The sequence below is a fragment of the Bos taurus genome, chromosome 1 (genome assembly GCF_002263795.3).
Source record: "Bos taurus isolate L1 Dominette 01449 registration number 42190680 breed Hereford chromosome 1, ARS-UCD2.0, whole genome shotgun sequence".
Classification (NCBI taxonomy): domain Eukaryota; kingdom Metazoa; phylum Chordata; class Mammalia; order Artiodactyla; family Bovidae; genus Bos; species Bos taurus.
In genome coordinates this window covers 107,134,653-107,160,051 of record NC_037328.1, presented here as the reverse complement: position 1 = coordinate 107,160,051, position 25,399 = coordinate 107,134,653, and the positions used below count along the sequence as shown (strand labels likewise).

The window sequence follows — 25,399 nt, the reverse complement described above, 5'->3', positions numbered from 1 at the left end:
CCCCTAGACCCAGTAATTCTTGGCATAACGAAGAAAAACGATTCTACTTACGAAGGCTGAAGGAGACACACTGGTCTCAGCAGTCAGTCAGTTTTTACTTAGAACAAAAATGTGAAGTGTACTTTCAGTGAAAAGGCTGGGCTCTGTCTGCAAGACCACAGGTAGGTGCTGCAGGTTGTGTACTGCACAACTCTAGGTCTAAGTGACGGGCCCCCTAGAACCAAGAGGGCCATGACTGAAGGTGGTGACCCTGTGGGTCTCTCTTTAAAGCCTAGGGTGTTCTAGGTTTTTCTTTCAGGAAGGGGAGAAGAGAGCTACCCCCAGGCCCCAGGCTTTGATTTCAGAGACCTGGATCAGGCCCCTGGTCTCTCTTCGAGTCCTTTCTGCTCCATTAGTCTGCAGGAGCCCCTCTTGGCTCTGCTTCTGCCTCCCCACTTCTGGGCCAGGAGTCAAGCAGGTTGGAGACTTCACTCCATACTCTGCTTTTTTATTCCATTTCTGGCCCACAGAGATGTTTATCCTGTTTTTGAGTCCAGATAAATCTCTTTTAAAAATATATCTCATAAATTATTGATCTCCTTGGAGCCAAATGTATGCCTTATCCTTCCAAGTATGAACTGATGACACCATTTTCACCAGAAGTCTGAGCTCCCAGAGACTTTTTTAAAAGGTCCAAAATGCCATCCTTTCCTAGAAACATTTGAAAGCTAATGGAACGAAATAAAAATCTCTAAAGGAAGTTATATGGAGGTTTCTTTACAGCAACATGATACCCAGTGAAATAAACTGGCTGTTAACACAGGTTTAGGACAATTAATTCAATATTTTAAAAATCTGATTGTATGAGCTTCTGTCATTATTCAAATTACAAACAGATTTCTTAAACTTCACATTGGCCTAAAGCTTCACGTGGGGGAATTCTCTTTTTTGTGAATCTGGAACACCAGAACAGCAATAAAACATCCTGGCCATAATAACAAACAAAAGACACACTGATAATTGCTGTTATAATTTCAAAGTTATGGTGAGTCCTACGTCAGAAATGTCCTGTGATGAATTTTTAAATGCACCCACATTTGCTCTGTTCGATTCAGGGCAGCTTCATACTTGTATCACCTAATACTTTCACCTAAGCACAATATTTGACCCCTCAGACTGACCTAAGTCCGAAAATTCTGTTTCCACATTTCCAAATACACATTTAATCCTAAATATAGATATAGCCATAGCAATAGATACCATTTATTTTTGTTTTACATACATGATCTCATTTAATCATCAAAAATACTCTCATTAACTTTTATCTTTACAGGAGATAGAGTGACTAAGAATTAAATAATTTTGAACTATGGCAACATTCAAATTGTGTAAATGCCAAATCTGTGCCCCATGCTAAAGGGACAGTGGCAGGAAAGAGCAAATGGAAACTTGAGACCTAAGGAATGCCTCATCTCTTCCACCTGTACCCTCTTCCCTTCTAGGCCCTTCCTCCCAGCAAAGACATCTACTTTGCTTTTGGAAAGAAATATTGCTAGAATTCAGCCTGGAGACAAAGCACAAGTTAGGAAACCTTCTCACTCTTGGTTACTGTATCACATAAAAGCTGAGGTCCAGGGAGACAGGTAATGTCTCAGGACAATGAAACCTATTACCAGGTAGTAACTGTCGGTCAAGGTCTAGAGTTAACAATTAGGGCTCAACACGATCTCTGGTTTCTGAGTTAATGAGACACAAATCAACAGTCTACAAAGCTTCTAAGTAAACTGTGAAACTCTAAACCAGGCAAACAAAAAGTTGTGGCTATTGTCACTATTGGAATCTATGGCTCCATCTTAAAAACATTAAGTGGGCTGTTAAAATGTAGACTCCAGAAAGGAAATCCTTCCAAGTGGGAGATCTTCCCCAAAAGGCAAGCTAGAGTTGCCAAATTAACCACGCAACTAACTTCAGTGCTAAAACAAAGAATTCTCAGGATATTCCTGGCCAGCTGGGCTTTTGTTATGGACCTTGTAATCACAGTGTGCTGTTTTTCCTTCACCCATTCTCCAAATTGTTTTCATTCCAGCTGCCCTGTATTCCTTTCATCATTATAAACTGGGAAGATGGGGAGGAGGAGGAGAATAATTAAAACTCATATTTATTTAGTTTTCCAGACCAAAGAGTTAGAGCTGGAATGACTTGGATGAGTCTAGGTTATCATCTTTTAGAGAGGGGATGGGTTTGTTTTCAAAAGCAAATGGAATAGCTACATTAGTTAAGTAGAGCACTTCTGAATTATACGTATATATGAATAGGGGTAAGCATTAATATGTGTTGTGACTAGACTGTAAAGGGGTTAGTGATTTCCACCTACTGGTATTCACATCCTTATGTAAGTCTCTCCACTTGTGTGTGAATTAGACCTCATAGCTCACTTCTAATGATGAGAAAAAGGCTTAAATGATGAGATGACACTTCTAAGTTGAGGTTATAAAGAACTATGACTTACGTTTCACTCACACGCTCTGCGCCCTTCACACTTGCTCTCACAAAGCTGCCAGGTTGTGAGCTGCCCAGTGGAGAGGCTACATGTAAGGAACTGAGGGAGGCCTCCAGACAACTGCCAACAAGAAACTGAGGCCCTCAGTTCAACAGCCCTTGAAAAATGGAAGCCTGCCAACAACCATATTGGTGAGCTTGGAAGCAAGTCCTCTCCAGTTGAGGATGCTTCAGGTGCTACTAAAAACCCTGGCCAACACCTTAATTGCAGCCTTATGAGAAACTCTGTGTCAGAAGATTTACTAAGCCATGCCTGGATTCTTGACTCAAAGAAATTAAGAGATAATAAATATTGCTGTTTTAAACCCCTAAGTTCATTTATTGGGCAGTCATCAATAACTAATAGTTACAGTTGCTAAGCAGCTAAAGGATAGACTATAGTGGATAGCTGTTGGTTTCTGTCTGCCCAGAATCAAATGCTATCTTTTCTAGTAACTATGCCTTGGTTTTCCTTTGGGGAACCATACCCATAATTCTAAGTGACTAAGTGGTTTTGATGGGGTTGATTCCATTCCCTCCAACTCCCAGCTAAATATACTTGACCCAGACTCTTGGCACATGAAATCCAATGCTGAGACTTCTGCTGAAACTACTAGGGGGCTAGAAGGAAAAGCACTCTTTCTGCTGGGCTTGAAGTTGGTAGAATGTAAGCCTAGAGCTACCAAGGCCATAAAGGAGAGACAGCCTTTGTAAAACTGAAGCCAATACAGAAAAAAGGAGAGTACAGGAAGAGAAAGTGATGGAAGTCCAGTTGACCTTATTTAAGCCTCTGAATCCAATACCACCTCATCAGTCTATCTCTTGACTTCACATGGACCAATAAATTTCTTTTGTTTCTTTATTCTTTACCTTCATTTAATCAATCTGAGATTAATTTATGAAAAAAAAATTTCAACATATTAATCCAGAAGGTCCCATGAGAACAGGAACCAAATCTGTCTTATTCAAAACTGTATCAACCATTGCCTAGCTCAAGGCATTGCAAGTAGGTTACCAAATGAGTAAATGAAACTGTTGTAAAAAAAAAAAAAAAAAAAAACTATGGATAGACCCAGCTTAGCAAAAATGCAATATAAATGTCTTATAGTCATTGAGAGTAAGATCCTTTTACAAAAGTAAAAATAGTGTTCTTGTTCTAAAGCTTTGAAAGATTATTTGTAAACATTATGTTAAGTATAAAGACAATTCGGTTTAGATAAGCTATTTAAAAACCTCACTGTTCATCTTATCTGATATAAAAATCCTCTAATTCTAAGATGATTCCTTTTTTTATGAAAGAAAAATTTCTCTTTTTAAATATATTCTCATCTTGGGGCATTTCTGAAATTAAGGCAATATTATATTAGCTAGCCCCCATGCCCTATATGAATAAAACTGTGTCCCCAAGTCAGCTGACTAGAACTCACAATGCATTCCTTATCACAGACACAATACTATAATAATGTCTTAGTTCCCAGGCTAACTAACAAAAATATATATTTATACTATCAAATAGATCTAACTACTCATTTACAGGAAATACAGAAGACAGAGAAGTACGTCAAACCAAACCACGGGGATACTGTCAGCAAAAGTCCAGACTCTGGAGACAGACAAAAAATTAATTTAGTGTCTTCAACAGATAAACTGCAAGGGGTAAAAATAAAGATGGAAGGGGTATCTAAAGACTAAAAGATACTTAAAACATATATCAACCAATTGTAACATGTAAACCATTTTGGATCCTAATTCAAACAAAAACAAACCTTTAAAAATGTGATATGGAGGAAACAATTGAAAATTTGAACATTTTTTAGATATTCCTTTGATAATATTAAGGAATTAGTATTTTTAAGATACAATGGTATTGTGGGTATTTAAAAAAAAAAAGAGTCCTTATCTTTTAGTTGTACATACTGAAATTTTTGCAGCCGAAATGATATCTAAATTCTCTTCAAAATAATTGGGGCAGGGGAAAAGTAGATATGGACATGGATGGGGCAGGCTTGATCATGGGCAGATGGTTGTTGGGGCTGGGAAATGAGCACAAAGAGATTCATTATACTATTCTCTCTATTTGTGTGTTTTAAATTCTCCATAAGTTTAAAATTTTTTAAATAAGAAAGCAGAATAAAGAAAATGTATAAGTTACCTAATTATTATCACTAATGATCCTACTATCCAAATTTTAAAATCTGATACTTAGCCTAAAGAATACCTGAAATCACAAGTTATGTTTTCAAATTTTTATAGTAATTACAATCATCTAAATTCTGAATACTAAAGATAGAGGCAACTGATAAGGACAGCAGAAAGAACAGGAAGAAGGTAGAGCTCCCTTTACTTTGGCAGATGGTCTGCCATGAACAAATCATCTTTGGCCACTCCTCCTACCTTTCATCAACTAACTTTTAGAATATTTGTCAAGCTCTTATTACATGTGAGGCACTGGGCTAGACCCTATGCCCCGACCAGTAACAGTGAAGAAGCTGAAGTTGAAAGGTTCTATGAAGACCTACAAGGCCTTTTAGAACTAACACCCAAAAAAGATGTCCTTTTCATTATAGGGGACTGGAATGCAAAAGCAGGAAGTCAGGACACACCTGGAGTAATAGGCAAATTTGGCCTTGGAATACAGAATGAAGTAGGGCAAAGAACGCACTGGTCATAGCAAACACCCTCTTCCAACAACACAAGAGAAGACTCTACACATGGACATCACCAGATTTTAACCGAAATCAGACTGATTATATTCTTTGTAGCCAAAGATGGAGAAGCTCTATACAGTCAGCAAAAACAAGACCAGGAGCTAACTGTGGCTCAGATCATGAACTCCTTATTGCCAAATTCAGACTGAAATTGAAGACAGTAGGGAAAACCACTAGACCATTCAGGTACGACCTAAATCAAATCCCTTATGATTATACAGTGGAAGTGAGAAATAGATTTTAGGGACTAGATCTGATAGAGTGCCTGATGAACTACGGACGAAGGTTCATGACATTGTACAGGAGACAGGGATCAAGACCATCCCCATGAAAAAGAAATGCAAAACAGCAAAATGGCTGTCTGAGGAGGCCTTACAAATAGCTATGAAAAGAAGAGAAGTGAAAAGCAAAGGAGAAAAGGAAAGATATAAGCATCTGAATGCAGAGTTCCAAAGAATAACAAGAAGAGATAAGAAAGCCTTCCTCAGCGATCAATGCAAAGAAATAGACGAAAACAACAGAATGGGAAAGACTAGAAATCTCTTCAAGAAAATTAGAGATACCAAGGGAACATTTCATGCAAAGATGGGCTCGATAAAGGTATGGACCTAACAGAAGCAGAAGATATTAAGAAGAGGTGGCAAGAATACACAGAAGAACTGTACAAGAAAGAGCTTCATGACCAAAATAATTACAATGGTGTGATCACTCACCTAGAGCCAGACATCCTGGAATGTGAAGTCAAGTGGGCCTTAGAAAGCATCACTACGAACAAAGCTAGTGGAGGTGATGGAATTCCAGTTGAGCTATTTCAAATCCTGAAAGATGATGCTGTCAAAGTGCTGCACTCAATATGCCAGCAAATTTGGGAAACTCAGCAGTGGCCACAGGACTGGAAAAGGTCAGTTTTCATTCCAATCCCAAAGAAAGGCAATGCCAAAGAATGCTCAAACTACCACATAATTGCACTCATCTCACACGCTAGTAAAGTAATGCTCAAAATTCTCCAAGCCAGGCTTCAGCATTACATGAACCGTGAACTTCCAGATGTTCAAGCTGGTTTTAGAAAAGGCAGAGGAACCAGAGATCAAATTGCCAACATCTGCTGGATCATCGAAAAAGCAAGAGAGTTCCAGAAAAACATCTATTTCTACTTCTGCTTAAGAAGCTTACAACTGATTAAATAACCCCTCCCACCGATGTTCTCTGATCTGTAAAACATTTCCCCCTAATTCCAATGGCCACATTTCAATCTTTCTGTCTTAATCTATAAAGATTCTTACCCCCAAAGTACCTGGTTTTCTTCCTAAATCTCAATAAGAGATGGTGAGGTGATAGAGTGATGTTTCTGGAATTTTAACCTTCTGATTCAAACCAGTCTGGGGTCTATAATACAAGTGTGTAGTCACCATCCTCTACTTGGGTGGGGGTCTTAGTTTCAGTAGAACAACTCAAAGATATGGGCTTTGGTACTAGGGAGGATTCCCCCACGATCCTGCTCAGTTTCAATCCCCCCTTTTCTTTGATAATTCTCCAACTTGAAGGGTACAGGTGGGAGACAAAAAGGGAATAATGGTTTGGATCGAGATGTTAATCATAAACTTGCCAGAGAAACTCAGGTTTAGGGGAACTCAATTTCATTCTTGCCTCAACCCCATAATTTCAGGAGCTGTGGGCACTCATATTCTATGTCAGTGAATGGTTCTTTATGTTATAAAAAAGTCACTAATGGTATAGGTAGTGTCTTTCTAATATGACTGAATTTTAATAAACATGATTTAAATATAATCAGTTCAGTCACTCAGTTATGTCCAACTCTTTGTGACCCATGAACTGCAGCACCAGACTTCCCTGTTCATCACCAACCCCTGGAGCTTGCTCAAACTCATGTCCATTAAGTCGATGATACCATAATAAACAAAGATAATTCCATATTCTGTATTGTAAACTGAGTATGTGTGTGTGTGGGGGGGGAAGCAGATTTAATCAACTATGAAACATAATCATACCTGCATGGTCCTTCTTTTAGTTAATGTTACTTGAAAATTCTTCCACTCCCAGCGTTGCTCCACCACATGTGCAAAAACAACATGTCCATTTCCACAGGCTCCAGCAATCTGGGTGCCATCAACTGACCATGCAATATTAAATATGCTACCAGTGTTGGGCTTTTCTAAAGCATATGACCACTGGGGAAGAAAGAACATAACAGAATCAATTTATTTTACAATATTTTAAAGAAGTTTTAAATTGGGCATATGTTAACATAGTAAGATGATTTTTTTTAAAAGAACATGTCTTTATTCTAGAATAAGGAATATTTTTCTTAATAAAATGATAGTGTACCGAGTGGAAGATAAAGACATGATTTTTTTTCTAAGTACATAGTAGAATACATGATGTGATAAGAGTATAAAATCTCTTAAGAACTGTAGAACACTCACACCATCTCAATTTACATCATGTGATTCACTTTTAAGCAGTTAATACTCAATGGGTAAATATAAACATTCCATAGGGAAAAAAAAACAAAGACATCTTACTATTAATTCATAAGGATCTCTACAGTCCCTACAGCTAAAATTTTACAACATTTTAGTAATTGTCATATTGAAACTAAACACACAATGTGACTAAAGCATTTCTAATACATATCTTAAACCATGAAAGTACAAGTAAATAGATTTTTCCTTTTTTTTATTCACAGTGCAGTAAGACATTTTATAGAATCTGTTTGAGAAAGCAATCCAGCAAAATCAATAAGCATCAAGTGGATGAAAAACTCTTGTGCGTGTCAGTGTGTGAATAAGATAATAAGAAAAAAAACTTTTACAAAAATGATACTATATGCATTTTCTTTCATTCTTCAGATGAAATATACACTTACTAAAAGGATGATTTGGCTAATTTTACTTATACTTTCTTTCGATTCTTCCAATCTTACTATGGTTTTAAAAATACACAAAAAACCAACCACCCAGAAAAATCTTACTAACTTCATATTAGTTTCAGGTGTGCAACATAGAGATTCAAAATTTTTATGTTATATTCCATTTAAATTTCTATAAAATACTGTCTGCATTCCCTTTGTCATTTGTGCTTTTAAAGAGATTCAAAGCTCTAAGTCTCTTTTCTTCTCCAAATAACCCATGGAACACTGGATTCATATTTGCATTTCTAACCATGAGAAAGAAAGGAGGCAGTCTCCCTGGATGTAATTTACTGATGCTAGCAGCAGCAGCAGCAGCAGCAGTAGCAGCAACCGCAAGAACCCTGAAGATTATTCCTCTCACTTATGCTTATCTCTTTCTTTGACCTAACTACCCCTTCTTTGAAGGCAGTGTTACTCAAAATGTGCTCAAGCCAGCACCATCTATATCATCTGTCATCTTGTTAGAAATGCAAATTATATGCTCTATATTATCCTATTGAATCTCAGCCTCTAGGGGAAGAGGACCAAGAAACTTTTTGTTGTTGTTAGTCTATTTTTTAAAATATAGTTGATTTGCAATGCTGTGTTAATTTCTACTGTACAGCAAAGTGATTCACTTATACATATATACTCTATTTTTAATATTCATTTTGATTATGGTTTATCATGACATACTGAATATAGTTCTCTGTGCTATACAGTAGGACCCTGTTGTTTATCCATTCTAAATGTAATAGTTTGCAGCTGTCAACTCCAAACTCCTGGTTCTTCCCTCTCCCCACTCCCCACCTTTGGCAACCACAAGCTGGTTCTCTATGTCTGTGAGTCTGCTTCTGTTTCGTAGATATGTTCATTTGTGCCGTATTTTAGATTCCACATATAAATGATATCATACAGTATTTGTCTTCCTTCTTGACTTACTTAGAATCTCTAGTTGCATCCATGTTTCTGCAAATGGCATTATTTTGTTCATTTTTATGGCTGGGTAGTATTCCATTGTGTGTATATATAGATAGATAAACACATCTTTATCCATTCATATGTCGATGGACATTATGTTCATTCAGGAAACTTTTAACGAGCACTTCAAGAATGTTAAGCATTGTAAAGTTAGGACACTGGTTCTGAACTCTGGTTGTATATTGGAAATATCTGGGAAGCTTTTAAAAAAAAACAACAACCCAGAAATGCAACCAAATAAACCTAGAATTTGGGGTGGAGCCTGGGTATGTTCTTAAAAGTTCTCTAGGTGATTTTAATGTAGAGACACTATTCTAAAAGAAAACTCATGATTTCCTTTAAGACTATCATTAGCCGCTGGCTCACTGCTAATACCATGACAATTCATTTGCTAACGCCTGAGAAAATTACATGACCTTTGCTTTAGCCTCTAAACTAGCTTCTCTTTGTTATGTATAAATGTATTTTCTTACATTCATCTAGCTTTTTCTTTGAAATGTCTTATTAGAATTTCAAATAAAGTATATTAGGAAGAGTAATATAAAGCAGTGGTTCTCAAATTTTATTTATTTATTTTTTTTTAATGTGTATTATTATAGAATTACCTAGAGTCCACGGGGTCGCAAAGAGTCAGACACGACTGAGCAACTGAACTGAATAGGGATTGTTAAAATAAATTGCTGAGCTCCACCCCAGTCTCTGATTTAGTAGATCTAGAATGAGGCCAAAGTACTTGCATTCTAACAAGTTCACAGGTGGTGGTAAAGCTTCTGCTCCAGCAACCACACTTTGAGAATGGCTGGTATAATGAACACCCATTACTCAGCTTCCACTTAGCAACTAATGGGTAATTCTTATCTCATGTGTACCACCATCATGGCCCAGATCTTTCTGAGCAATCCCTGATATCATTTATAATTTCATCATGAAGAACATCAGTATATATTACTAAAAACACAAATTTTTTTAATCCAACCTCAGTATCATTATTAAACCTACAAACAATGAACAGTAACTCCTTAATATTATCAAAGTACCTAGTCACTGTTCAAATTTTTCCAGTTGTCCTTTTTTGCCTTCAGTTTGCTGGAATTAAGATGCAAATAAGGTACAATCATTTTGATTGGTTGAGAAGTCTGTTAGACTTCTTTTGATCTATATTCCCCTTACACATGTTCTTTCCCCTTGCAATTTTCTGTGGTTGAAGAAACTGGGTCATGTCCTGTAGATTCCCACAGGCTTGAATTTACCATCTGCATTCTCGTGGGGTTAACATGTTACTCTGTCCTCTTTATTTCCTGTTAATTGATAGTTAAATCTAGAGTCTTGATCAGATTCAAGTTTGATTTTTTTTGGCAAGAAAACTTCATAAGTGATGTTGTGCACTTCCAGCAGGAAGCATTTAACGTCCGAATGTCTTTTTATGTTATTCAGAAATGATGATCATTGCCTAGGTGAACTAATTCATGTGCAGTTGCAAAATGGCAATATTACAATCCTTCTTGGGATTTCCTGGTAATTTACAATCTTTCTTTCTTCATTTACTAACTGTAATAGTTCTACAAAAAGAAACATCTCAACAAAGCGCAGAATAAATTCTTGACTGTTTCCCATTATTAGTTTTCAAAAATACAAATTTGAATAGTGACTGGATAATTAATAATATTAAGAAATTGCTAATTGTTTTTAGGTTTAACAATGGTATTGAGTTATGCTAAAAAGTCTTTGTGCTAGACTTTCAGTCTAACTTTCAGTTAGATATCTACTGAAAAATTTAGTGATGAAATGATATGTCAAGGATTTGCTCAAAAATGAGCCATGGAGAAGTAGGTGACGGTATGGTGAGGCAAGAATCGACTATTAGGTAATAATTGTTGGGTAATGGGTAAGTAGAGATTTATTACACTAGTTGGTTCCCCTGTAACCTCCAAATGTAACCAAGAAATCTGATTGCTAGTATCATGAACTCATTAACATATTTGATGTGTTTCAATCAATATAATGCTGCAATTAGCTCAATATTAGCCAGTGGGATCCTCTTTCAGTTAGTCTTTAGACTTTTTGACAAAATCCTATAGTCTTTGATCACTTTCCTTACTTGATACAATGACAGAATGTTCCAGACTCATTTTTATATTTCCTGCCCCACACCTGGCATCCATCTTTTCTTCAGTGAGTCATGGTTCACTTTATGGAAATGTGGAAAATGGTACTGAAAAAACCCCCACAAATGCTAAGGGTGTCCACTGTTACTGAGTTGATCGTTAAGTAGGCCTTTAAAACAGACAGCACCAGGACATATTTTCAATAACTCAAACTTAAACTTCCAATTCAAAGCCAGGAAATTAATGTAGGATTTTTGTTTACCCTCTCCAATCTTACCTCCATATCTCCTTTCACCTGGCCAAAAATCCCAGTTAAGAGCATCAATGTAAGTAAATACCCAGGATAACAATATCATACCACAAAGCAATAGTTACAAATGAGCTTTAAAATTTCTTTTTTCATTCTTTTGCCCTTAAATTTCCATTAAAAAAAATGAAAATTTATTGAGATATATTTCACTTATTATGAAATTCACCCTTTTAAAGTAGAGAATTCAGTTGTTTTTTAGTGTAGTCACAGTTGTAACCATTACCATTACTAACTTCAGAACATGTTTATCACCACAAAAAGAAACCCATACCCATTAGCAGACATTCCCATCTGCCCTCCACGCTCCTGGCAACCACTAATCAACTTTCATTTTCTATTCTGGCCATTTCATGTAAAATACACTATGTGATCTTTTATGATTGGCTTATTTCTCTTAACATAATATTTTTAATATTAATATTCATCCATGTTGTAGCATGTATCACTATTTCATTACTTCTTACTGCCGAGTAATATTGTATTGTATTGTATGGATATATCATATTTTGTTTCTCCATTCATAATTTGAGAAGCATCTGAGTTCTTCAGCTTTGTTTACTGTTATGAATAATGATCCTATGAATATTTATGTATAGGTTACTGTGTGAATATGTTTTAATTTCTCTTGGCCACATAACTAGGAATGGAATTGTAGTGTCTCTGGTAACTATGTTTAACATTTTAAGGAACTGCCAAAATGTTTTCCAATGTGGTAGGATAATTTTCTGTTATGTCTCCACTGTAAGCACAACAGAAAATCACATCATTTAAAGTCACTTGAACTAGCTCCTCTCTAGGTAGGTATACAAATGACTGAGTACACAATTAGTCTCACTTTTTCCACTTACTTTGGGTTTAGGAATTGCTTTCTAAAAATTTAACTTTGTTTTATAATTATGCAACATATTTACATGGTTTCAAAGTTCAATTTACCAAAATATATACATAAAACAATGTATAATCAAGGAAGTCCAACTTCTATCCCTTTCCTCTCTCCCATTCTCTCCTCAATATAGATAACTATTTTATGTTTTATCCTATGTTTTCCTTCGTAAGTGTGCATGTGCAGAGTTATGCGTGTGTGTGCATGCACATGCACTAGCATTTATCTATGAAAGGGGTAGATGTGGTGGTACAAATATGTCCAATATTAAGACATGATCTATTGTAGTATAATATATGGATATACATCTACTTTTATAGCTACTGATAGTATGATCAATAGGTTTTTGATTAATATGTTTAATATACAATATGTTTAATATACTCTGTATATTCATATATGTGAGTTTCGGATTGTTAATCTGAACCTAATTCTCCTATAAACTCCTTAAAACACTAATGGGAATAACGTTCCTTGAGTTCTTGCATGTTTATACCAGTATGCTTATGGACCTTTATACTAAAAGTCAGAATAGTTGTAGTATCCTGTTAACCATTGTACAGTGACACTATTTAAGCCTGATGGCATTCCGATTTTCCTCCCTTTATGAGTGATTTGCTCTTTCCCTTGTATGCCACAGGACTTTTTTCCTTCTTTAAATTTCTATAGTTTTATTAGCGTATACCTGGGTGTTGGCCATCTGGGTAGTTGTCCTGGGTATATCTGGTATGCCTTTTCAATATCAAATTCAAATCTCTTATGTTTGAGGAAATCTTTCTTGAAGAGTGGCTTTTAGTATTTTTCTGTTCATTGCTTTGGGCTTCTCCTTTAAAGATGCTTATTATATAAATAAGCATATTTATATAATTTATACTTAATATAAATTATATCAAACTTCCTCTATCTCCTGTATCACTTCCTATCAAACTTTATATCTCTTTTGCAATTTCCTTGCTTCCATTTCACATTCTATTTATCTTAAGGTACCATCCACCTTGTTCATTTGCTCTTATATTCCTTCTAGTTCGGTCTTCACTGCTGTAATAATTTTTCCTTTTTAAAATAACTCCCTCCTAAGTTCTGCTACCTCCTTTTCAAAAATCTCCCATTTTCCCATCACCTCATTTCTTATTTTTCCTAGTTCTGATTTACATGATTATTTCATAGCTTTTGTCATGTTTTTAATATCCTTCAACATCCTCTGAATTAATCAGTTGCAGTGCTTGTCTGTTTATGGCATGCTTTTGTTGTCTTTGGTAACATTATGATTTGACTGTGGCCCTGATCTGCTCATTTTCAAGTGAAAAGGGTTTTCCTGTACACTCATGGGAGGGAGGAATGTCCCAGCAGGATAGCTCTACGGCTCTCTCTTCTGTTGTTTTCTTGCAGTGATTTAAAAAAAAAAAAAAAAGAGCCTCCAGTTTTTGAGATGGGCATTCTCTGCTTCTTCCCCAATTTTATCTGGATCCATTCTCATCTTTGCTCAATTGCCTCTGTTGTAATCAAACTGAATTTTAATCTCAGCAATTTCTGTAGCACAGGGCTTTGTACCAAGAGGAAGCTTGACTTGTTAGTTTCAAGAGTACATTAGACCCAGACATCTCCAGCACTGCCAGTTCCTGTCATGATCCCTTAGCACTCAGAATTGGATTCTATGGAAATGTCTTTCCAGTTTCAGTTGCTGTTCTCAGATTGGCCTGTCTCAATTACAAGCCTTTGTTGGTGATTTGGGAATTCTTCTTTTTTTATGATCTTAGAAGCCTGGCTACCTTTCCTCTGCTTCCCCCCACACAGATGCTGATACCACATTTACCTATCAGTGATACTTTTGGGAAAATCACTTGACCATACTGGTGAGGTTTTCTATTTTTTTCAGAATTTCAAGCAATAAATTGTAGCTAACATGATTTTCTTAGAATACAGAATCAGATCAGATCAGATCAGTCACTCAGTCATGTCCGACTCTTTGCAACCCCATGAACCGCAGCATGCCAGGCCTCCCTGTCCATCACCAACTCCCGGAGTTCGCTGAGACTCACGTCCATAGAGTCAGTGATGCCATCCAGCCATCTTATCCTCTGTTGTCCCCTTCTCCTCTTGCCCCCAATCCCTCCCAGCATCAGAGTCTTTTCCAATGAGTCAACTCTTTGCATGAGGTGGCCAAAGTACTGGAGTTTCAGCTTTAGCATCATTCCTTCCAAAGAAATCCCAGGGCTGATCTCCTTCAGAATGGACTGGTTGGATCTCCTTGCAGTCCAAGGGACTCTCAAGAGTCTTCTCCAACACCACAGTTCAAAAGCATCAGTTCTTCGGTGCTCAGCCTTCTTCACAGTCCAACTCTCACATCCATACATGACCACAGGAAAAACCACAGCCTTGACTAGCCGGACCTTTGTTGGCAAAGTAATGTCTCTGCTTTTGAATATGCTATCTAGGTTGGTCATGACTTTCCTTCCAAGGAGTAAGCGCCTTTTAATTTCATGGCTGCAGTCACCATCTGTAGTGATTTTGGAGCCCAGAAAAATAAAGTGTGACACTGTTTCCCCATCTATTTCCCATGAAGTGATGGGACCGGATGCCATGATCTTCGTTTTCTGAATGTTGAGCTTTAAGCCAACTTTTTCACTCTCCACTTTCACTTTCAGCAAGAGGCTTTTTAGTTCCTCTTCACTTTCTGCCATAAGGGTGGTGTCATCTGCATATCTGAGGTTATTGATATTTCTTCCTGAAATCTTGATTCCAGCTTGTGTTTCTTCCAGTCCAGCGTTTCTCATGATGTACTCTGCATAGAAGTTAAATAAACAGGGTGACAATATACAGCCTTGACGAACTCCTTTTCCTATATGGAACCAGTCTGTTGTTCCATGTCCAGTTCTAACTGTTGCTTCCTGACCTGCATACAAATTTCTCAAGAGACAGATCAGGTGGTCTGGTATTCCTATCTCTTTCAGAATTTTCCACAGTTGATTGTGATCCACACAGTCAAAGGCTTTGGCATAGTCAATAAAGCAGAAATAGATGCTTTTCTGGAACCCTCTTGCTTTTTCCATGATCCAGCAGATGTTGGCAATTTGATCTCTGGTTCCTCTGCCTTTTCTAAAGCCAGCTTGAACATCAGGAAGTTCACGGTTCACATATTGCTGAAGCCTGGCTTGGAGAATTTTGACATTACTTTACTAGCGTGTGAGATGAGTGCAATTGTGCGGTAGTTTGAGCATTCTTTGGCATTGCCTTTCTTGGGGGATTGGAATGAAAACTGACCTTTTCCAGTCCTGTGGCCACTGCTGAGTTTTCTAAATTTGCTGGCATATTGAGTGCAGCACTTTCACAGCATCATCTTTCAGGATTTGGAATAGCTCAACTGGAATTCCATCACCTCCACTGGCTTTGTTCGTAGTGATGCTTTCTAAGGCCCACTTGACTTCACATTCTAGGATGTCTGGCTCTAGGTGAGTGATCACACCATCGTGATTATCTGGGTCATGAAGATCTTTTTTGTACAGTTCTTCTGTGGATTCTTGCCATCTCTTCTTAATATCTTCTGCTTCTGTTAGGTCCATACCATTTCTGTCCTTTATCGAGTCCATCTTTGCATGAAATGTTCCTTTGGTGTCTCTGATTTTCTTAAAGAGATCCCTAGTCTTTCCCATTCTGTTGTTTTCCTCTATTTCTTTGCAATGATTGCTGAAGAACGCTTTCTTATCTCTTCTTGCTATTCTTTGGAACTCTACATTCAGATATTTATCTTTCCTTTTCTCCTTTGCTTTTCGCTTCTCTTCTTTTCACAGCTATTTGTAAGGCCTCCCCAGACAGCCATTTTGCTTTTTTTGCATTTCTTTTCTATGGGGATGGTCTTGATCCCTGTCTCCTGTACAATGTCACAAACCTCATTCCATAGTTCATCAGGCACTCTATCTATCAGATCTAGTCCCTTAAATCTATTTCTCACTTCCACTATATAATCATAAGGGATTTGATTTAGGTCATACCTGAATGGTATAATGGTTTTCCCTACTTTCTTCAATTTAAGTCTGAATTTGGCAATAAGGAGTTCATGGTCTGAGCACAGTCAGCTCCTGGTCTTGTTTTTGCTGACACAGAATATGAAAACATAAATTACTTTTGACTTGGCTAAGTGAAAATAATTTATTAAAAAAAACCCAGTATGAATGAGTAAAAAACAGAAGAAAAATAATAGAAATAGTAGTTATTGTAGAAGAAGTTTATGGAATACAAATGTGATCTGCATTCACAATAACTCATCCCAGTAAAACACCAATGTTATTTTGAGCTGTCTATGAATAAGCACTATGTCACTGAACAAGAACATACAGTCAGCTGCTGTCACGCTTTTTAAAGATTTAGCAATAAACAAGCTTACTTTGTTTTGTTGCACTTTACTTTCTTGCTCATTGTAGATGTTGTATTTTTCAAAAAGTAAAGGTTTGTGGCAACCTTGTGCTCAGCAAGTCTATCAAGCAACAGTTTTCCAATAACGTTTGCCCACCTCATGTCTCTGTGTCACATTTTGGTGTTTCTAGCAATATTTCAAATTTTTTAATTATTATGGCATTTGTTACATTGATCTATGATCAGTGATTTTTGATGGTACCATTGTAACTGCGGATGTGGTGGAAATAGCAAGAGAACTAGAATTATAACTGGAGCCTGAAGATGTGTCTGAATTACTACAATCTCATAATTAAAGTTTAATGGATGAAGAGTTCCTTCTCCTGAATTAGCAAAGAAAGTGGTTTTTTGAGGTGGAATCTACTCCTAGGGAAGATGCTGTGAAGATTATAGAAATGACAATAAAGGGTTTAGAATATAAAATGAACTTGTTTAATGAGGCAGTGGCAGGGTTTAAGAGGATCAACCCCAATTTTGAAAGAATTTCTACTGTGGGTAAAATGCTATCAAACAGCACTGCATGCTATAAATTGTTTGTGACGGAAGAGTCAATTAATTCTTATTTTTCAAAATTGCAACAGCCACCCCAGCCTTCAGCAACCACCACCCTCATTAATCAGCAGGTATCAACATCGAGGCAAGACCCTCCACCAGCAAAAAGATTATGACCACTGAAGGCTCAGACGATGGTTAGCAATTTTTTTAACCAATCAATTATTATTTAACCAATTATTTTTTAATTAAGATATGAACATTGTTTTTTTTTAAATATAATGCACTTACACACTTAACTGAACTGAACTGAACTTTATATGCACTGGGAAACCAAAAAGTTTATGTGACTCCTTTTACTGTGATATTTGCTTTATTGTGATGGTCTAGAACCAAACTTGAAATATCTCTAGCAATATCTCTGAAGCATGCCTGTATTTTTTGTCTAAATGCAGTCTTGAAAAGTTGTGAGGCTGGCCAGTTTAGTTTTGTCTTGGGCAAATATCACTGGCACCTCCCCAAATATCCAGGACCTTGATGGTATTCTATGGCTAGCCCAAAATTCTCCCCATTAAAACCCATTTGCCTGGTAATAGTATTCATGCCTCTCTTTTCACTTTCATCCAAAATCTACTCTCTGCAAGCCAAATTACTCAGAAAAGAGCCTGATAATAATAAGTTCAGTGTATTACTCCCATGAAACTATTTCAAGAAATAACAAATTCTTAAAGCAAACCAATAAAGCTAATAGGAGAAAGTTTGTCATCGATAAAGAGGGAGTGAAAACCTTCCCCAAACACCACCCACATAACTCCCTGCTAAGACTGGCTTTGTACCACAGTTACAAAGGTGGTTTTCTTGTACTGCCGTAACAAATTACCATGAACGCCGAGGCTTAAAACAACACAACTTTATTATCTGACAGGTCTATAGGTCATAAATCCCACACGGATTTCACTAAACTAAGATAAAAGAGGTGTTGGCAAGGCTGCATTCCTTTTTGGAGGCTTTGGGGGAGGATCCATTTCCTTGATCATTCAAGATGTTAGCAGAATTCAGTTTCTTACAGTTAGTTGTAGGACTGGACTCCCCATTCCCAAACTGAAGGGAGGCCACCTGCATTCCTTGCCTGTGGTCCCCTTCCTCCTTCTTTAAAGCCAGCAACAGAGTTTGAGTTGCTCTCTCTTTGAATGTCTCCTCCTCCTTGAAACACTAACCCAGCCAGGAAAGATTCTCAGCTTTAAAGAAATCGTATGATTAGTTTGGGTCAACCTGAATTAATCCAGGATGGTGTTACAGCTAAAGGTCCATTATTTGTATCTGCAAAGTCCCTTTTGCCATTTAAGGTAACACTCAGAGCTTCTCAAGATTAGGGCATGGGCATTTTTGAGAACCCCATTATCTGGCCTACCACAAAATTATAGCAATCAATTTGAGGATTTTTAAAAGCTTGTTAATTTTTTCCCTAAAGGTTCAAATATAAGCATAAACACATTAAACAATATTTTTAACACTTTTAAAAAGTAGTTTGTGGTCTGTGGTTTTGACTTTCAAAAGGCTTATTCACAACTAGAAAGAAACTAATTAGATGACGTTGTCACCAAGTGATAGTAGGATCTTGGTTATTATTCATGTGGTACTGAAGGATTAAGGATATGTATATACATAAAACATTTAAAATTTTTTGAACAAGTTGCTTTTAGAAAGAAAAAGTTATCAAAATGAGTTTATAACATTAAGCAAAATATGCATTTAATATCCTACCTGTAAACTGTACAAAAAGCATTGAGATTGTAATTAAGAAAAAGAAAGCTATCATTTTTCATGAATATTTTCCAATAGTATTAAAAATTAGACTAAGAGACAGAGCCTTTCTTGGAGAAAATAAAGATAATCTCAGAATACTGGGGGGAGAGGGTGGGGAAAGTCCTCAAGGAGCAATTTTAATTGTCAAATCTATAACCCCTAACAGATGATAGTGTAAATAATTAGATATGGACTAGTGGGCTGAAAAAAAAATCTATAGAATTACTTAAAACAAGGAAGAGTAAGTAAAAGAGGAAAGGTAATTTCACTGAAGGCAATGAAATAAAAGGAAATAACATCTTTTCTTAAATCAAAATAAAGGACTTCTTTACATGATTGGTATCTCTGGCAATGACTAATCAGAATGTGTGAACATGGATGCTTGACTTATGAAATATTTACAAGTAAAAGAAAATATGAGAGAGATTCTAGAAGAGGCAACTACTAATTCTACCCAAATGGAGGGTGGAGGAACAATGACGTACTGCATATAAGGAGTCAGAGCTTGAAAGGTCCAGGTGTAACAGGAGCTTCTGCATGATTTTAACATATGGGCATCTAGAGAACATTTGTCAAACAGAAGTTCTGTGATTCTAGAAATAGAGAATTATATTTAGATTTTAAGTACCAAAATCAGAAAAAAGCTAATTCATATTTGTGCTTTTTGGTGAAAATTAACATCAACAACACATGATTTTATTGGTCATTTAAAAAAAGGTTTGGTTTTTTTTTTTTTAATGTTTTAAAGTTACTTCACCAGAGAGGAAGTTTAACCAATTTAGTTTCATCCAAAATAAGCAGTGAACTTGAGTGAAGTCGCTCAGTCGTGTCCGACTCTTTGTGTCCCCATGAACTGTAGCCTACCAAGCTCCTCCATCCATGGGATTTTCCAAGCAAGAATACTGGAGTGGATTGCCATTTCCTTCTCCAGGAGATCTTCCTGACCCAGGGATTGAACCCGGGTTTCCCTCATTGTAGGCAGATGCTTCACTGTCTGAGCCACCAGGGAAAATGAGTAGAGACATAGCTAAAAATTCACCATTGTTCTATTCTTTATTCACTCTCCTACAGTTATAACCTTTGCCATTAAATAACTAGTTATTTTATTATCTGTTTACATATCAGTAAAAGTTTACTCTCAGAAAAAGTGAGCTACTCCTAGAGAACTGAGCTATGCTCAGTGGCTCTGTCATGTCTGACTCTGCGACTCCATGGAGTGTAGCCTGCCAGGCTCTTCTGACCACGGGGATTTTCCAGGCAATAATACTGGAGTGGGTTGCCATGGCCTTCTCCAGGGGACCTTCCCAACCCAGCGATCGAATCCAGGTCTTCCACGTTGCAGGCAGATTCTTTACCATTTGACAGGTATGGGTATTATTATTTGAAGAGTCAAGAGTATCACACAGAACTCACACACACAAATATCTGCTGAATGGATGAATGAATGAATGTGCCTGTGTCCTTAAGCAAGCCTTTCTTCCCAGAGCTTAAACCATGAGTTCAACCAAATATGACTTTTAAAATAAAAAAAAAAATCAAAGGAACAAATTAAAAGCCAAAGATTTACAAATTTTAAACTAGCTTTCTCAAAAACATCAACCAAACTGACTAACTGGGTCAATTCTAGCAAAACTAGTCAAAATGTTGCAATGTATGCCATTAACTGAGTTACATCAATGGACAGCAGAGCCTGGTGGGCTGCGGTCTCTGGGGTCGCACAGAGTCCGACACAACTGAAGTGATTTAGCAGCAAGTCATTAAAAACGAAAACATTTTGTCTGTACGATGATGCATTAAAATTCAACATTTATGGAACACCTCCTACATGTTAGGTATTGATTTTTAAATGATTAAAAGTAAATTCTGTAATAGAATTCTGATTTTGTATTGCTTACCAAATTTCTTAATTCTGGACACCAGAATGTAAAGGCAGCTCAGTTCCCTTGATGGTTTATACTTTATGGTTTCTAGCAAAGTTGGTTTTATAGCAAATCTGAAAATATAACTCTCATTATAAAAGCAGAAATTTATTCATGTAAAAAGAAAAACTCTCAGAGGATTAAAACTGAAAAATTTTGGCAAATATGGCTAAGGAGACTTTGAAACACAAATGGCAACCTCCTGGGTTGGCGGTCTCCCTCCCCCATTTTCTAGGCTCTGGCTCTCTCCAGGGATCCCATGGTTACTGCTAGACTCTTGACGCCCATATGGCATATGGCATACCCCAACCTGCCTAGACATATCTGATTAGACCAGGCTGGGCCAGTAACTCCTTCTCTAAAGGTGTTTAAAACTAGGACCAAGCTTCTTATTTCAGTCTGGCTGCTCTCTTGGATAGAGATGGACACTTGAGAACTGTTAACACTGGTCACCTTTAAGCAGGTAAACAGGGGAGAGCTGGGCGAGGGGTCAGTTTGCTGGAAAGGACAAAGAGGGATAAGCAGAGAGCAGAGGCAAAACGCACAAAGGGACCATGTTCTGTGTTTTCTTAGCACTCCAGTTTCCTGAGGTCTGGCTTCTGGAAGATAACTCTGTAACCTTAGAGGAAATTGCTCCTTTTGATCAATGGTTTCTGCTACTTGCATCCAACTATAATAAAATATAGTATAAATAGTCTGAAGTTATAGGATCAGCCATGCTTCTCTAGCACTGCATGAGTTCTTCCCACTTCTGGCACCTTATGTACAGCACTACCTCCTCTTATGCCTGAGTACTAAGTCGCTATAGTTGTGTCCGACTCTGAGACCACATGAACTGTCCATGGGCTTCTCCAGGCAAGAGTACTAGAGTGGGTTGCCCTGCCCTCCTCCATGGGATCTTCCAGACCCAGGGATCAAACCCACGTCTCCTGCACTGGCAGGCAAGTTCTTTACCATTGGCGACACCTGGAAAGCCCACCTCCTCTTGTACAAACTTTATATTAAAAAACAAAGAAGCACCACACTAATACTGCTCATAAGAGGAAGCAAGTGGTATGTCCGGTGCCCATGGGAAAGTTATCATAGAACTGTGGAGCTGAAAGGAGAGAGATGATCACTTAGCCCAGCTCATCTATTTTATAGATGAAGAAACTGAAGGTCCAAAATAAGCCTTTAATTTTGTAATTTGAAAATTCACCATTGGAGTCTAGACTCCAGGGCTCTACAAACATATCAATACTATTTCTACATTAAAATAAAAAATAGGCAATTATACTAAACAGCACAAGGCAGAGAATAATTGAGAATTTGTCTTTATAGCATTATCTTATCAAAAGATATTATGTACCTTTAAGGGAAGATAACATTTTTTTTTTCTCCTGTATTCTGTCAAACTACTCAGGCATGGGGGTTATTTCCCAATAGGGAAATAAGAGTTATTTAAACTAAAAAACATGACTTAACTATAACAACTTTTAAAAGTACCTCTGAAATGTCAAACTCACTCTTCTCTTTACTACTTGTATATAAATATACTGGACTTCCCTGGTGGCTCAGACGGTAAAGAATGTGCCCTCAGTGAGGAAGACTTGGGTTTGATTCCTGGGTTGTGAAGATCCCCTGGAGGAGGGCATGACAACTCACTCCAGTATTCTTGCCTGGTGAATCCCCATGGATAGAGAAGCCTGGCCAGCTACAGTCCATGGGGTTGCAAAGAATCAGACACGAAAAAGGATCCTCAAAAGTACATATCTTTAGCCAAGCTGGATTAACTGAATTCATAAAATTATGTGTTCACAAACTAAGTTTAGGCGGGAAAGAAAACAGATGCAAAGCTTCTCTTAAGGGCACACTAATTAATAATTTTTAAGATCAATGTTCTAATATACCAGGAATTAGCAAATTGCATGTTGAATTACATGTGTTGACATACATAATTGACAATGAAAGTTATATACAGCAGTAAGACCAGTTACTGAAGATGATGAATCATAACAATTATATTAATTGAATGGGAGAATGAATGAATGGAGGGAAGTCTTATTATTATAATGACTAACTTATTATTATAATGACTATATTCAAGAACAGAGCAAATGAAAAAAGCTCTCTCTTACACAAGCAATAGCACCACCTACTGATAAATAAAAGCAACATCATCAGTTAATTTAAAATCTGGTCAAAAAAACTTTATATGTTCAGCTCTTTTCCCTTGAATTCTGTTCCACTTAACGTAATACAATGCAATTCATTAATATATCCTGTGTACTTATTTATAATTTATAATGCATGCTAAGTCGCTTCAGTTGACTATTTGCGACCCCATGGACTGTAGCCTACCAGGCTCCTCTGTCTACGAAATTTTCCAGGCAAGAATACTAGAGTGGGTTGCCATTTTCTCCTCCAGGGGATCTTCCTGAACCAGGGATCGAACCCGGGACTTCTGCATTGGCAGACAGGTCACCATTAAGTGCCACCTGGGAATAACTTATAATAACTGAAGTTTTTATCTTATATCTTTGAATCATGCATTTAAAAAAATTAATTGTAAAAATAAAGTTTATTATGGAATATAGCAGGAAATTACAGTTTGTGCCTGATACTCCCTGACTGCTTCTAAAATAATGCCATTTCTCTTACATTTCTCTTACATTTCTCTTAGCTTTATTTTTTATAACATTTATTACATAGTATGTATTTATCTTGTTTGTTTTTTATAGTCTTGTCTGCTGGAATAAAAACTCTTTAAGAGCAGGGAATGTGTTTTGTTTACTGCTGTTTCTTTTAACACTGAGGGCACGTGCCTGGCACATAACAGACAATAAAAATTTGCAAAGGAATTAATGAATATGAAAATTTTGTTGTTGTTGTTCAGTCGCTCAGTCATGTCTGACTCTTTGCGACCCCATAGACTGCAGCACACCAGGCTTCCCTGTCCTTCACCATCTCCCAGAGCTTACTCAAACTCCTGTCCGTGATTGAGTCAGTGATGCTATCCAACCACCTCGTCCTCTGTCGTCCCCTTTTCCTCCTGCCTTCAATCTTTCCCAGCATCAAGGTCTTTTCTAATGAGTTGACTCTTCACATCAGGTGGCCAAGTAATGGAACTTTTCAGCTTCAGCAACAGGCCTTCCAAAGAATATTCAGGACTGATTTTCTTTAGGATTGACTGGTTTCATCTCCTTGCAGTCCAAGGGACTCTCAAGAGTCCCAACACCACTGTTCAAAAGCATCACTTCTTCGGTGTTCAGCCTTCCTTATGATCCAATTCTCACAACCATACATGACTACTGGAAAAACCATGGCTTTGACTATACAGGGGCTTCCCTGATAGCTCAGTTGGTAAAGAATCCGCCTGCAATGCGGGAGACACCGAGTTGATTCCTAGGTCGGAAGATCTGCTGGAGAAGGGATAGGCTACCCACTTCAGTATTCTTGGGCTTCCCTGTGGCTCAGCAGGTAAAGAATCCACCTGCAGTGCGGGAGACCTGAGTTCAATCCCTGGGTTGGGAAAATCCCCTGAAGAAGGGAAAGGCTACCCACTCCAGTATTCTGGCCTGGAGAATTCCATGGACTGTACAGTCCATGAGGTTGCAGAGTCAGACACGATTGACTTTCACTTTCACATTGACTATATAGACCTTTGTCGGCAAAGTACTGTGTCTGCTTTTTAATACGCTGTCTAGGTTTGTCATAGTTTTCTTTCAAGGAGCAAGTGTCTTTTAATTTCATGACTTCAGTCACCATCTGCAGTGATTTTAGAGCCCAAGAAAATAAAGTCTGTCACTGTTTCGATTGTTTCCCCATCTATATGCCATAAAGTGATGGGCCCAGATGCCATGATCTTCATTTTTTGAATGTTGAGTTTTAAGCCAGCTTTTTCACTCTCCTCTTTCACCTTCATCAAGAGGCTCTATAGCTCCTCTTTGCTTTCAGCCATAATGAAAACAAGTGAACAAATAAATATGCAATGTGTTTTTAAACTTCCTTGAAAGTATAATAGCTGTGTCAAAGACTTCAAGGATCTTGATAGACTCTGCCAAATTATACTTGAGGAAAGTTGTAGGGACAGAGGCCCATTTCCCCCCTTTCTCCCATTTTCTGATGAATAGGAAATAGCATTACATTGTAATGTTTATTTGCATGATACCCATTACTGAAGAAATTGAATTTACTTCGGATTTATGGGAGCATTTACAATGCATTTCTTTTATTCTTTGCTCATTTTTTTTTTTTTAGTTAAAGATTTTTATTTGGTTCTTTTTTTTATAATTTTATAAATAGACCTGATATAAAGTCTTTGTCTAATAAGTCCAACAATGGGCTTCTGGAGGGACAGTTTCTATTTCTTTTTTTC

The 25,399-nt window shown here is 37.2% G+C and overlaps 1 protein-coding gene across 8 annotated transcripts in view; it reads right to left on the bottom strand.

Annotated features, from left to right (window-relative positions):
- Positions 1–25,399, bottom strand: part of IFT80 (intraflagellar transport 80) — a 131,808-nt gene that overhangs the window by 50,761 nt on the left and 55,648 nt on the right. For all 8 annotated transcript variants that reach the window (XM_059880745.1, XM_059880741.1, NM_001098959.1 and 5 more), the window contains 1 exon segment: positions 7,235–7,414. In XM_059880745.1, coding sequence (XP_059736728.1) covers positions 7,235–7,414 — 180 coding nt within the window.